General features: G+C 37.8%; 2 protein-coding genes across 3 annotated transcripts; both read right to left on the bottom strand.

Moving 5' to 3' along the window:
* Positions 1 to 8313: 8313 nt before the first annotated feature.
* LOC308350129 (olfactory receptor 51B2-like) lies at positions 8314 to 9249 on the bottom strand (the record flags this gene model as incomplete). The annotated part of the gene is made up of 1 exon (XM_080815133.1): positions 8314 to 9249. One exon carries the CDS (start codon positions 9247 to 9249, stop codon positions 8314 to 8316), a length of 936 nt encoding a protein of 311 aa, XP_080671259.1.
* A 3946-nt stretch (positions 9250 to 13195) lies between these two features.
* Positions 13196 to 14331, bottom strand: LOC308350134 (olfactory receptor 51B2; the record flags this gene model as incomplete). Of its 2 annotated transcripts, none has more annotated exons than XM_080815138.1 (2): positions 13196 to 13776; positions 13974 to 14331. In XM_080815138.1, the coding sequence occupies 2 exons, from the start codon at positions 14329 to 14331 to the stop codon at positions 13196 to 13198; spliced, it is 939 nt and encodes a 312-aa protein (XP_080671264.1). The 2 variants fall into 2 exon arrangements, with proteins under 2 accessions (XP_080671264.1, XP_080671263.1); XM_080815137.1 differs by having other exon boundaries at positions 13196 to 13786; positions 13984 to 14331.
* Between the last annotated feature and the right edge of the window lie 217 nt (positions 14332 to 14548).

Genomic DNA, 14548 nt, shown 5'->3' with positions numbered 1-14548 from the left:
TATAGCTAGAATATTATTTTATCTTATATAATACTCTAACAATACAGATACATATAAACTAAAAATTGAAAGGTCTCATACAACCTTACCTTCTTTTTTTAAGATTCATTTATTTATTAGAGAGAGAGAGAGCACAGACAGGCATGGCAGAGGGAGAGGGAGAAAGAAATTTTGGCAGGCTCTTCACTGAGTGGAGAGCCCCATGCAAGGATAGTTCCCATGACCCTGAGATCACAACCTGAGCCAAAAACAAGTCAGGCACGTAAAGGACTGAGCCACCCAGAAACCCCAACTCTACCTTCTAATAGAATTCCTCTCCCTAAAGGTAATGAGCTTTAGGAAGTGTGAGTCCTTCCAAAGTATTTCTGGAATCAGGGAGAAAGGCGGTGGGTGAGAGTGAGGGAGTGAAGGAAAAAGGGGTGGAAGGGTGGGGAAGAGATTTAATATTTGTTTACCTCTCGAAAAAAAAAATTCCATTATGTTAAGTTAGAGGTAATATTATCCTTTCTGCAATCCTAGGATAAATAAAGACAGGCTAGTATCTAAAATCATTTTTAAAGACTGACATTTTGAAAATCCAAGCTGATGTTTTACTCTCCCTTGCTTTACTATTAGATATGGGGAAGGGAGTGTAGATGTTTTTTCAGGTGATATGACTTGGAAAAAGGGAAAATGACAGGAGTACCCAGAGGTCGCATCTCTGCAAGGTGGGGGCTCCCACCTTCAATCAAGAGACCCCCTTCCCTCCTGCAAGGCTCCACCCATCTTGGCTCTTAACTTCATGGGCGTCTCCTTCCCTCTAGTGGTCAAAGCAACATTTGCAGCCTACTTTTCTAAATTGTTCTTCCAGGTATGTGTAAGAGAACATAGTACAAGAATACTTGCCATTTGCATTGACATGGATGGAAATGGAGGGGATTATGCTGAGTGAAGTGAGTCAAGCGAAAGAGTATTATCATATGGTTTCACTCATATGTGGAACATAAGGAATAGCGCATAGGACGACAGGGGGAGGGAGGGAAAACTAAATGGGAAGAAATCAGAAACAGAGACAAACCAAGAGAGACTCTGGACTCCCAGAAACAAACTGAGGGTTGCAGAATGGAGGGGGTGGAGGGATGGGGTAACCAGTGATGGGTATGATGGGTATTAAGGAGGGCAGGTGTTGTGATGAGCACTGGGTTATACACAACTAATGAATCGCTAAACACTGCATCAAAAACTAATGATGGCTAATGGAACGTAAAAAAGGAACCTTCAAAAAATAATACATTAGTATAAGAAAAAATAATATTTTGATTGAAATCATCCTTTTTTTTGTCATTGTGATTACCACTGACATTCTCAATCTTCATAGTAATGACTCAGATTCTCCTGAGTGTGGGCCACTAGACTGTGGGACATTAAATCTAAGAAGGTACCCTAGTGCTCACTGGTCTAAGCTGAAATGGCTGTAGCAGAGTAAACTAAGAAAGTTTATAGATATTTTTCATGAAGAACGAAATGATTAGACAATTTTCCAGATCAGTGCACAGGAAAAAATAATGGACAATGGGTCCCATATTATAATGAGCAACGCTAGCAAAACCTGTATCAGTTATTAGTCCAGACTAAAGTACAGACCGAGTAGATCAGGTCAAGATGCAGGCAAGAGGGATGAGAAGGATGGTGGGAACAAGAAGCAAAAAGCCATCTGATAAGAATGATAGAAAAGGACAGGCAGCACCTACCACAAATGATGGTGATAACCACCAGTGCTGATGACTCTGTGAATAAAGACAGAGGTACAACACACGTAGCAGGAGACAGCCACCTGGTGATCAAAGGTTTGGACCATCAGTGTAGAGGATTTCATAAAGACAATCCAAAGAGGAAGCATAAGTGAACATAAGCTTAAAAGCCAAACCCTGAGGCATTGCAACACAGGCTCCCCTTGACTGGGAAGGATGTGGGAAGGTGAAGACCAGACCCATCTGAGCTAACATGGAGAGGAGCCTGGGCTCATCAGGCAAAAGTTCTATCCTGATGTTGGCCAGGGGGACAGGGTGGAGATAACAGAAGGGACAGGATCCAGGCAGTGAGGTCCAGGGAAGCTGTGAGGATGAAGTAGAAGCCTATCAGTGTTAGTCACCAGGGGCATGTTGGTTAAAGCACTGCAGAAACTAACACCTTTGTCTTTTTTTATATATATATATATATTTATTTTTTATAAACATATAATATATTATTAGCCCCAGGGCTTTGTCTTAACTCCACTGAGAGATCTGGGTCACAGTTAACATGCAAGATGTAGAAGTTTGCAATAATGGATTTAAGAAGCATCCAGTGATTCTTTACAATTCATGAATGATCATCAGTCTAGGAGAACTTGAGGAAATGGGCAAATTTGGGAGAGTGAACTAAGAAAATATTTGTCATTTTAGGAGGTCTGGAACTGATCGTCACTTTATCTCAGCCCACGAGGTGAGGATTTGAAATGGCATTTTTTTTTCAAAGTTTTCCATCTTTATTTCATTGGAAATATAAACGTTTGTTTTTAAAAATGTAGAACTAAAATACCACAATGCAAATAGATCACTTATATTTAAACATATATATGAATGAGTTGAAGTTAACAAATTTACATTATTAATGACAAAAAATAAAACTATCCTTATGTAAACTAATCTGACTGGTGTTATATTTGTTTTTTTTTTAATTAAATTTTTTATTTATTTTCAGCGTAACAGTATTCATTGTTTTTTCACCACACCCAGTGCTCCATGCAATCTGTGCCCTCCCCAATACCCACCACCTGGTTCGCCCACCCTCCCACCCCCGCCCCTTCAAAGCCCTCAGGTTGTTTTTCAGAGTCCATAGTCTCTCATGGTTCACCTCCCCTTCCAATTTCCCTCAACTCCTTTCTCCTCTCCATCCACCCTTATCCTCTATATTATTTGTTATGCTCCACAAATAAGTGAAACCATATGATACTTGACTCTCTCTGTTTGACTTATTTCACTCAGCATAATCTCTTCCAGTCCTGTCCATGTTGCTACAAAAGTTGGGTATTTGTCCTTTCTGATGGAGGCATAATACTCCATAGTGTATATGGACCACATCTTCCTTATCCATTCATCCGTCGAAGGGCATCTTGGTTCTTTCCACAGTTTGGCGACCGTGGCCATTGCTGCTATAAACATTAGGGTACAGATGGCCCTTCTTTTCACTCCATCTGTATCTTTGGGGTAAATACCCAGCAGTGCAATTGCAGGGTCATAGGGAAGCTCTATTTTTAATTTCCTGAGGAATCTCCACACTGTTCTCCAAAGTGGCTTTTTAACAGAAAACAGAACTGAAGTAAAAGCAAGTAAATAAGCCACAAATAAATACAAATGTGCATCAGAAACATGATTTGCCTCACTAATTTTAGGCAGTTTCTCACACAATTCAGGTTTATTTATTGCTCAGGCGAATTATCAGTCAGTTTTTCTGGGTGTTCACAGAAGCAGAAGCACAGGAATGCAGACTCTTTCCAGCTTTTGAATTCACCACCTCACAATCTTTTACTTCTCATCACATGGAAGGACAGAGAGCATGATAAGACACCCCTGGCTTGGGTGTCTTGAATGATTTTCTTCAAATTCCTTCAGCCAGAACCACCCATGTGGCCAATGTGATTGAACGGGTTGATGGGAGAGATAGAGGAGCACGTAGATTCCAGTGATCTGTACTCTCTCTGCCACTCTCGTGATGAGTGGTCAATATTAGCTCACACGTCCAAAAGCAGCAGAAGTATTGATGGTAAAATCAAACTCATGAGAAAACAAGTAGGTATTACTCAGAAGCAGTGAGGATGAGATGAGTGCCAAAAGCTCACCAAATTCCATAATATTGGCTAAATGCAGCCTCTCTTACTTCAAATTGTATCTTAGTCCGGAACAAATAACTTGGGCTTTTAGGTAACTCTCTCTTGCCTGCCCCTGGCCATGTGAGCTGATCATCTTTTCCATGATCCCAAAGGCCCTTGGTGAATATGCTACATTTTCTTATAGGTCATTTCTACATATATCAGTTCTGTGTTTATATGTCTTCCTCCCTAACTAAACCACACAGTTCTTTAATTAAGGACTATATTTTGTTCACCTTTATTTCTCTAGTACTCACTATAAGACATGTTACATATCAGGCACTTAATGAATTTTGTTGAATTGACAATATTAAATGATTCCTTAGGTATTGATTATTTATTATGATGCACACTTATCGCTGGAATTTAAGTAGAGATATCCAAGCATGTTATAGAGGAATGGATACCCACCAACTGAAAGTAGTAGACACTTCCAGACAGACTGAAACACACGTAAGCAAACAGGGACACTTCCTTACACATATTATTCATAAATATAGTTCACTGACACAGAGAAACACAATGTAGATTTTACATATACTCTCATAAACACAAATTTTGCCAACCTCCTTCTCTCTCCTCTTAGGCTCACTCACCCTCCCTCATCTCCCAGATGCAAAAGTTTGAGTTACCTAACCCCCCACCAAGTCTTCAGCAGATATGCAGGATCCCATTTAAGGTATGATTGATGAACTAAGTATTTTATTTGTTTTCATCTGATGAGAACATGAAGGAGGGAAAATTTTCCCCTCACTTGGACCACAAACTGTGTTTGTATAGATATATCTGATTAAGTTCCACATTGTGTGATTTTTTGGATACAATACTTAACCTACCTAGATAATCTACCTACATCTAAGTCTCTTTGTTTGACAGTTAGGAATTATTATGAAAATTACATGACGACCAATTAGATTTAAGTGTGAAGTTCTCAGGACATCAAGGAGCAACTGTAAAATCTTAATATACACTTGATTTTCTTCTATCATTGGTAAACCCTGGACTCATGTGAGCATCCAGTTTCCACATCTAAGCTCTTCGAGCCATTTTAGAGAAATACCTGTATCTCCCTCCCACTTACAGTTATAAAACTGAATCTTAATCTTAAGTGTAGTATCTGTGCTTCTTTTTCCTATTACAATTCATTTTGCTAATTTTGTTCCCTGGCCCCATATGTCAACAATACTTTTGGATCCATCTGTTCAGTAGTGATAACATTTGATAATATGCTAGGAGGCTTGAGTGAGCTATCAGAAGAGGCAGGGCCAGTGAACCCAACAAGGGCATCAGTGAGAAGTCAGATAAAGGGAGTGGTTGGGGAAGATGTCTCCTGAGGGAACACTCACAAGACACACAGAGAATAAAGAAAGGAGAATGATAGATCTAACAGAGAGATGCCAAGGCACCTGTGATTTCTATAGGTGTATGAGAAGACAGATGGAAAGACAGGGAGATCCAGCTACTTACACTTTAGATGTGATAAAGTTCTGCCTGAGGGAACTGTCTTAGGAATGGACATGGGAAAGGTTGGTCAAAATGGAACATAATTGGAGGCTAATAGTAACCCGCAGAAAATTATTAGGAAACACCAAGAAAACAACATCCAAGTAATGGAATATCCATATAAGAAATACTACTCAACGGTTAAGGAAAAACGAACTGTTGGTAAACACAACTTAGATGAATCTCAAAGGTATTATGCTAAGTGAAAGAAACTAATCTCAAAAAGTTACACATGGTCTGATTTTGTTACATGACATTCTCGAGAAGACAAAACAATAGTGATAGAAAACAGATTGATGATTTGCAGGGCTTACGGATGGGATGTATAATTCAACAGGGTAGTGTGAGGAAGTTACTTTTTGGGTATTAACAGCTCTGCATCCTGAACAACTCAATTTTTCAGTCTGCTAATTAAGACAGAAAGAGAAAACCAGGTCTAACAATACCTTTGTTTTTCAAATGGAGAAAGACTGAGTTGAGACCTGGAGAGAATCACAAGGCTACAGAGTGTTTCTAGAGATTTCTGCCCCCTAAACCCACACCTACACACACATACACACCCATGCATGCAGCCTCATGTTTATGCCCACAAATCACCTATGAAGGAAGGGGAAGAGGATAAGACCTAGAAAAAGAAGACTTTTAGAGGTTTAGTAAAATAATAAAAAATACTGGGGTAAAATATTTGTATTTTTCAGATTTCAGACAAAAAGGAAATGGCAAAGAAGGAAAAGTTGGAACATCTTCATTATCATGTTTAAATTATTAAGTGTCTAAAAATATCCCCTCTTCTTCATAAATCAGAATTTGTAAATAATTGCCAAATACTGTGTCCCTAAACAGGATGTTTGAAAGCTGTGTGTTGCTTAGATTTTTTTGTCCCTTCTCAGAAACTGCTGTGTGGACATGAATATGCAACAAGTAAATTCATGGAGAGCTCTTAGAATAATACCTGAAACAAGAAGTTTGTTATGACTCTGAGACATTGAAGTCTGTCGTGGATTAAATAAATCAGCTCTAGCCATACCTCACAAATAAAATTGTTTATCTTTTTCTAAAGAACTGCATTAACAGCTTTGGAAGTTTAGAGAATGGCTTGCAGTCATCCTTAGGGAGGTCATAAGCTGATGGGAAACATAATTGCTGCCCTTGCTGAATTCTGAATGCCACACAATATTCTTTCAATAAATGCCCTTTACTGACTTAAAAAAGCCAGAATTAATTTCACTAACTTGTAACTTCCGTTGCTTATAAAGATTTCTGAATAAAACAGTCAGTCTTATCAATGATATTTTTCACATGGGAGATACTCTGGCTCTTCATTGCTAGGGAATGAATCTCCAGATATAATGCATTTAGGAAAGATGATGAAAAGTATAAGACCGGAGGCAATTAATACATGTTTTCCTAGTGAAAATGGCAGATGAGGTTTTTCCATGTTGAAGTTACTGAAATATTCTTAAAGTGCTTACTCCCTGGATATGACATCAGAACAGAAAGTTTCTCAAGTGAGGCAGACTGAATTTAGTTGGGCTGATTGTTCCCTGGGCTCTGTACATAAGATTTGAGTAAGAAAATAAGGTGTTGGGAAGGGGTCCAACTAAAAGAACCAGCTTAGGAAAAAACAGCAGCCTTTTCAGAATATAGAAATATTTAGGTCACATAGCTATAACTAGTCTAGCTCCACATAGTAGCATAAAGCTAACAGTAGATGGGTAAGATAATTATTATTACCTGTAACATGAGCAAAAGACAATTAACCATCTCTAAATCAAAATGAACAGCATAAAACCTTACAAGATTTTGAAAAAAATAAAGGGAAGAAACTATTCCATCAGTGCATACCATTACTTTTGCTGGGTTTTCTGACTTGATTAGCATAAAATTTTCATCAAGTGAAAAAGCCCTGAGTTCTTTTATGTTGAGAAGCAAGCAAAGGGAGATGGAGACAAGAGATACCTAAATCGATCTAAATCTATACTGAATTTTTACAAAATAAAAATATCAGGAGGTAAAGTAGAAAGCCAGAAAGAGGAAAATTAGTATGTTAGTGTTCAGCAGCTAGGGGAAGAGAACAAGGCATGCTAGGGGATCTGGCTTCAACTGGCTAATAGGAAATTGATGGGTTGCTAATTTGTTTTTGATCTTTATCAGTTTCCATTTAATAATAAAATCCACTGATATACTGAGAGAAAGTGAAGCTTCAGGTGTAAGCTTTCTAGAGCTCCATACATGTGCTAAGTTTCCTCAGTGAAATTTATTTACTTTTAGAGCAACATCATTTCCAGTACAGTTAGATTCAAACATAGAGATGGGAAAATGAGAAATAGATCATTCTGATTTCCTTTTTGTAACACACAAAATGTACTTCCAGGTGCACATCTTCCTTCAGATTAACTGCCTTTGATCCAGGCTATGTTTCTTCATTTATCTGACATTTTCTGAAGTAGTACTTCTTCTCTCTTCACATAGAAGATCTGGAATGCCCCATCTCACATTTTTCCTATATCCCTTTCCCCCAAGATCACCAGGATTTTCTCTTAAATATATATTATATGTGTATAATATATATTCTAATAAAATATTCTATCTATGCAATTCCAATATTCATTCTAATACATATATTGGAATACACACACAGAATATATATATATAGATAGATAGAGAGAGAGAGAATATATATAGAATATTATATGTTATATGTACTCTAATAACACATTCTATACATATTCTATTCTAATATATATATTCTAATACACATGTAATACTAGAATATATATCTGCTCACTTCAACTTATAGTTTTATGTAATAATCAAAATGTCACCTAACTCTGAAAACACACTGAGTATAAAACCAAGCTTCTCTTCCAATAATAGGAATTGAAAAACTCCTAGAGATCTCAAGATTGTGAAATAAAAGCTCAAGCCCTACTGTGCGCAGAAAATAGGCGAAGGATGCTTCTCTGAATTTGCTTGGTCTTGATACTATATATAATGGGGTTCATGAATGGAGGAAACAGAAAGTAGACATAGCTCATAGCAATGCGGACCACACGTGGTGCATGTTTCCCAAACCTGTGGATGAAAGTCAGGCCAATCACAGTAATATAAAACACCAGAACACAGCTAATATGGGAGACACAGGTGTTAAGGGCCTTAGCTCGCTCCTCTCCAGAGGTGATGCCCATAACCATCTTCAGGATTAAAATATAAGAGAAGAGGATAATCAGAGCATCTAGGAAGAAAGTCAAAGCAACAAGAATCACAGGGTACACACGATTAAATGTTATATCAGCACAGGCGAGTTTCATGACATCTTGGTGGAGGCAAAAGGTATGGGAAAGAACATGGGAACGGCAGTATGGGAACCAGTAGAGTGGAATGATTGGGGGCACAAGGGATAAAAACCCTCTCATTAGTACTCCCAATCCTGCCTTCATCACCCAGGAATTGGTAAGAATGGAGTTATACCTCAGAGGTGTGCGGATGGCGATGAATCGATCATAGGCCATGGCAAGCAAGACACCTGATTCCACAATGGAAAGGGAGTGAATAATATAAGCCTGCAGGAAGCAGGCTCCATGGCTTATCTCCCGGTGGTTCATCCATAAGACACCCATTACGGTAGGCATCGTGGTCAATGTCACCATCAGATCTGTGCCTGCCAGCATGGCAAGGAAATAGTACATGGGTTCATGGAGGCTGTGGTCATCCTTGATGAGGTAGAGGAGAGTACCATTGCCAAGAAGCACAGAGATGTAGACTGCAAAGAAGGGGATGGAGATCCAGTGATGAGCAGCCTCCAGACCAGGGAAGCCAGTCAGCAAAAAGGGGGCAGTGCTAATATTGGGCCACATAGTATGCCCGCAGGTGGAGAGCAAGTTTATGGAAGCTACGAACCCAGAAATCCAGTGTTTTCGGTTTGCACTACCTCCCTATGGGAACATATTACAGCAGTCTCAATCATCTTTGTACTCAGGATAATTAATTGGTATATACATGGTTTTACAACTATTATTTTTTTTCAGAAGAGCAGTGGAGATTTCTAGCCTATAATAATGATGAAAAATCATGGTTTTTTCCCACATTGTATATCATATCAGGTTCATGATTAAAATTTTCTCAATTAATTTTTTTTTCAAAACATGAGGCCACATTGTTAGATATATGTTAGAAAATGTTTGAAGCAATAAAGTTAAAAAAAGATAAAAATATACAAATAGATAATTATATTACTTAGTTACATTGTCTTTTAGTATGGTTGTAAATACATTGATATACTTGATACATTTAAATTCAATTTAATCTTGTATTTGCAATCACGATAGAGACATTTTTTGTTATCAGAAAATTTTGTTCTGTTTTGAAATTAAATGTCAGCATTTTATGGAATCCTTAAGAAAGTCAGAAAGCCTGGATTAAGATAAATGGATAATAGCAGACAATGTCACATTTAGTCTAAACCAATTCACAGTATTCTTGAGGCCCATTCATGGGTCCCCCACTAAAAACTTCAAACCTGCTGTGATACATCTGTCCAAAAGAGGTCTGTGCTATTATGTTGTTCACATCAGGTGGGATATGTCCCCTATGCAGCCCTCTGGAAAATATTTCTATCTTCTCTTGCCTGCATCTATCATATTTCTATTCCTGGAACTCACCCACTACACAGTCGTATTGCTGGAATGGTTGGTTTCTTTCTGTCTTATCCCAAACACTTCCTTCTCAAAAAAGTTTGGAAGAGACCAAGTTGAAGAGTTTATGCTTGTAGAAATCACCTCCCCAGAGTTTCACCTTTCCACCCACTTGGGAGATTCTTTGATTCTCCTTCCCTTTCTTCTTTTTCTGTAAGTGGCTGGGTCATTAAACCACTTTGGGAAAAAGCCATTCGTGCATTTCCCCAAGAGTGAGTTAGGAAAACTGGAAAGTCAAATACCACCCTAATGGGCATGTCAGGGCTTAATTATGTGACCCCAAGATCCTCAACATCAGCACTACTATTGTCTATCTCAAAGATCCAGGGAGTCATATGTGCCTTTGTTACTCCTAGAATTTGTGAATTCCAATCACATTTTTGTCTTTTTTGTCACTTTGGAGCAATCAGTTCTGATTCACAGGAACTTCAATGGATCTGTGAACAGCCAGGTGAATGAAAGTTGTCTTATACTGTATCTTAAAATTATTTCATTTATCATTGTCTATTTTGTGACAGGATCAGGGTGACAGACATGTTCATTTCATTAATGAAACTAAAAAAATCTAGTGGGAACGAGAAAGTATATTTGCCATGAATTTATAAAGCACTGTCAGTACTATATGAATGTCAGTGTGCTAGGAAGAGCACATAGAATACATCTCTGGGATCTGAGCAAAGTTCCTGGAAGTGCTGTTTAAGCTGAGAACTGAATAATAGAAGCATAAGGAATATAATATTTTTTTCTAAGATAGGGCACTAATTCCACGCAGAGAAATAAACAAAAAACAAACCAATCAAAGAAAAACATGTGCACTAGTCATGGGACAAGAAAAAAATATGATGAATTTAAGCCAAAAAAAATTTTATTATAAATTTATACTAAAAATTATAGCATCTCTAGAACAACTTATTAAAGAAAGCTTAATATAAAATGAATCTTTGGTAGCAGATTTTGATCACATAGGGTGTTACAATTCATGTAATGAATTTTGACTTTACTCAAATGACAAGAGTACGAAATAAATGATAGGCCATGCTTACGATCAGGTAATCCTTGTTTAAAGGTCACTTGCTACAGTATGAGGAGCACACTGGAAGAAAGATAGAACAAGTAAGAAGAATCAAGACACAGCAATCCAGATGATAAATTGTGTTGGTGTGGATGTGATGGGGTGTTATCAGTAGGGTTCGATAGAAGTGGACACACTCCAGTGAAGAATCACTGGGTAGAAATTTTAATCTATCCCTTTTTCTCCCTGGATAAGAATGCAAAGATCCATGTATTCTATGAGCTTCTATTAGTGTCAAATGCTTCCGGTTTTTTGTATTGTCTTGTACCCCTATCCTTTCAGCATATGCTCATGCAGGTCTAGCTTTTACTGTGATCATTAATAATCAGGAAAAAATATACACATATTTAAATTATTTTAAAAAAATGACTAACTAATGAATATATTACTGTCTTCTCTTAAAAGCTCAGTGCTACAGCATAAAATACTTCCTTCGGTAATTTTAAGGGGTCAAACTTCATTACTGGGACATTTACTCATCTTCAAATTAACAGAGTATTTTTCAAACATGGATTTTATGCATAATCAGTAATCATTTTGGGGTTGATGACATTCATATTCTTGAAATAATCCAGATTTTTTTATTTGTTTCTTCCCAAACTTTTCTGTTTTTCTAAAATCTATCAACTTTAGATCTTATATGTATCTTATATATATCCAATACATTTATCTTCACTTTAATAATTTTAGTTACTAATATCTCTGTCTCTGAAACTGGCACAGTTATCTTTCTGATTTGCTTATGCCCCTCTTGCTGTACTAAAATCCACATCATACCTGAACATATAAATTGTAAACATCACAGAAATCATATCACTCCCTTTGTTGGAACTAATTCAGTAGCTTCTTGTGACTCTCTGAGTAGACACTCAAAACACTTGCCATGGCCAACAGGATGCTATTGATTTAACCTCCTTTTCCCTGCCCACCCTCTCCTTAGAGCTGTCACTCTCTTCACGTGAGCCACATTCCCAGAAGTTTCCATGAACCATTCAACCTATAGCCTTCTCACATACTATTTTCTGCTTAAAACATTCTTATCTCTATCTCAACAATTAACTACTCATCTGCCCTCTGGTCTCAGCTAAAGACACACTCTTCAGAGAACCTTCCCCTTACCTCAGTCTAGAGGTGATTCTTTTGGAACCCATATCCTCAAAAGAGTTTGTCCTTCACATGTTGTCACTAATCACAGAGATAATTTTAAATGTAAGTTTCTTTGATTTTTGACCCCCCCCCGGTGGGTTGGGTTTAAGTAAGGCAATATTTTGTATTGATTTGTTTGTTATTAAACATTTTTGTTTAGCATCATTCCTGTCTCACACCTTAAAATATCAACCAAATAGCTGATTACTGTTACTATTTTGAAAATAGAATCAATGAGGACTGGTTTAAATTTCTTAATTTTCTCCAAATATTAACCTTTTATAAAATAGAATGTCCAAACAGAAGTTATGCAAAAGGCAAGAAAACATGAAAAAAAACAGGAATCAAGGAAGTCTTTATCATGTGTCCCCCAAATGTCAATAAAGTAAATAAAAATGAAGTTACTTATATATAAAATTTTAAATTCTATCTATAAAAAGACAAATAGAAACTGGAATATATTTGCAAAATAAATGGCTCATGAGGGTTCATTTATAATGAGTTCCCACAAATAAATTAGGAAATGATGAACTCCCTGATAGGAAAATGACAAGATACATGATCAGAAAAGTCCAAAGTAAGCCATGCAAATGGCTACAACAAATTGTCAATATGTTTTAGCATACAAATTAACTTGAATATTCAAAAAACACAATATCAGAGCTGTACTTTCCCAAGAAAATAAAAACATTTCTATCCTTAGAATTTGAAGAGAAGAACACAGGAAAACAAGGAAACAAACCAACTCATAAACTTATAACTCATAAGCTTCATAAATGGCATTGTATCATTTGAAGAAATGGAGATTGCCACAGTAGGTTTTAAGACTTGGTGGAATTGGAATTCCATGGTCCTCTGTTCAGAGAAACCTCAGATCCCTACCATCTGCGTTTAACTTCCAAATCGATCTTTGGATAAAAGGCGAATAATGCCATATTGAATTTGCTTGGTCTTGATGCTATAGATGATCGGATTCATTAAAGGAGGAAAGAGGAAGTAGACATAGCTCATTATAATGTGGACCACTGATGGCACATTCTTCCCAAACCTGTGGATGAATGACAGACCAATCACAGTGACATAAAAGATGAGGACACAGCCAATGTGGGAGATACAAGTATTGAGGGCCTTGGTCCTCTCTTCACCAGAGGCTATGCCCATGATAGTCTTAAGAATTAGGATATAGGAGAAAAGGATGATAAGAGAATCTAAGAAGACTGTTAAACAAACCAAAATTACAGGGTAAAGTCTATTGAAAGTTATGTCAGCACAGGCCAGTTTCATGACTTCTTGATGAAGACAGAAAGCATGGGAGAGAACATGAGAGTGGCAATATGGAAATGAAAAGAGACGCAAGATTACAGGGATGATGGACATAAACCCCCTCATAAAAGCTCCCATCCCTAACATTACCACTCGAATATTGGTGAGAATGGAAGTGTATCTCAAGGGATTGTGGATGGCAATAAAACGGTCATAGGGGCGCCTGGGTGGCTCAGTGGGTTAAAGCCTCTGCTTTCAGCTCAGGTCATGATCTCAGGGTCCTGGGATCGAGCCCCGCATCAGGCTCTCTGCTCAGCAGGGTGCCTGCTTCCTCCTCTCTCTCTGCCTGCCTCTCTGCCTGCTTGTGATCTCTGTCTGTCAAATAAATAAATAAAATATTTAAAACGGTCATAGGCCATGACAAGCAAGACACCTGATTCCACAATGGAAAGGGAATGAATGAAGTAGGCCTGCAGGAAGCAGGCTCCATGGTTTATCTCCCGGTGGTTCATCCATAAGACACCCATTACGGTAGGCATCGTGGTCAATGTCACCATCAGATCTGTGCCTGCCAGCATGGCAAGGAAATAGTACATGGGTTCATGGAGGCTGTGGTCATCCCTGATGAGGTAGAGGAGAGTACCATTGCCAAGAAGCACAGAGACGTAGACTGCAAAGAAGGGGATGGAGATCCAGTGATGAGCAGCCTCCAGACCAGGGAAGCCAGTCAGCAAAAAGGGAGCAATGCTAGTATTGGGCCACATAGTATGTCCACAGGTGGAGAGCAGCTTTCTAAAATCCTTTAACCCAGGAATTCAGATTCTTTAGTGATATTATACCACAGAAGCCTTAATCATAATCTTTATACTTGGAGATAATTAATTGGTATGATAAATGGAACTCCACAAGTATTTTCCTACAGAAGAAGAATAGACAATTTGCAGGTTATACTTGAGATAAGGAAGGTTAGTCTTCCCCTAA

The sequence above is a fragment of the Martes martes genome (genome assembly GCF_963455335.1).
Source record: "Martes martes genome assembly, chromosome: 10".
Taxonomy (NCBI): domain Eukaryota; kingdom Metazoa; phylum Chordata; class Mammalia; order Carnivora; family Mustelidae; genus Martes; species Martes martes.
This window is presented reverse-complemented; position numbering and strand designations above follow the sequence as displayed.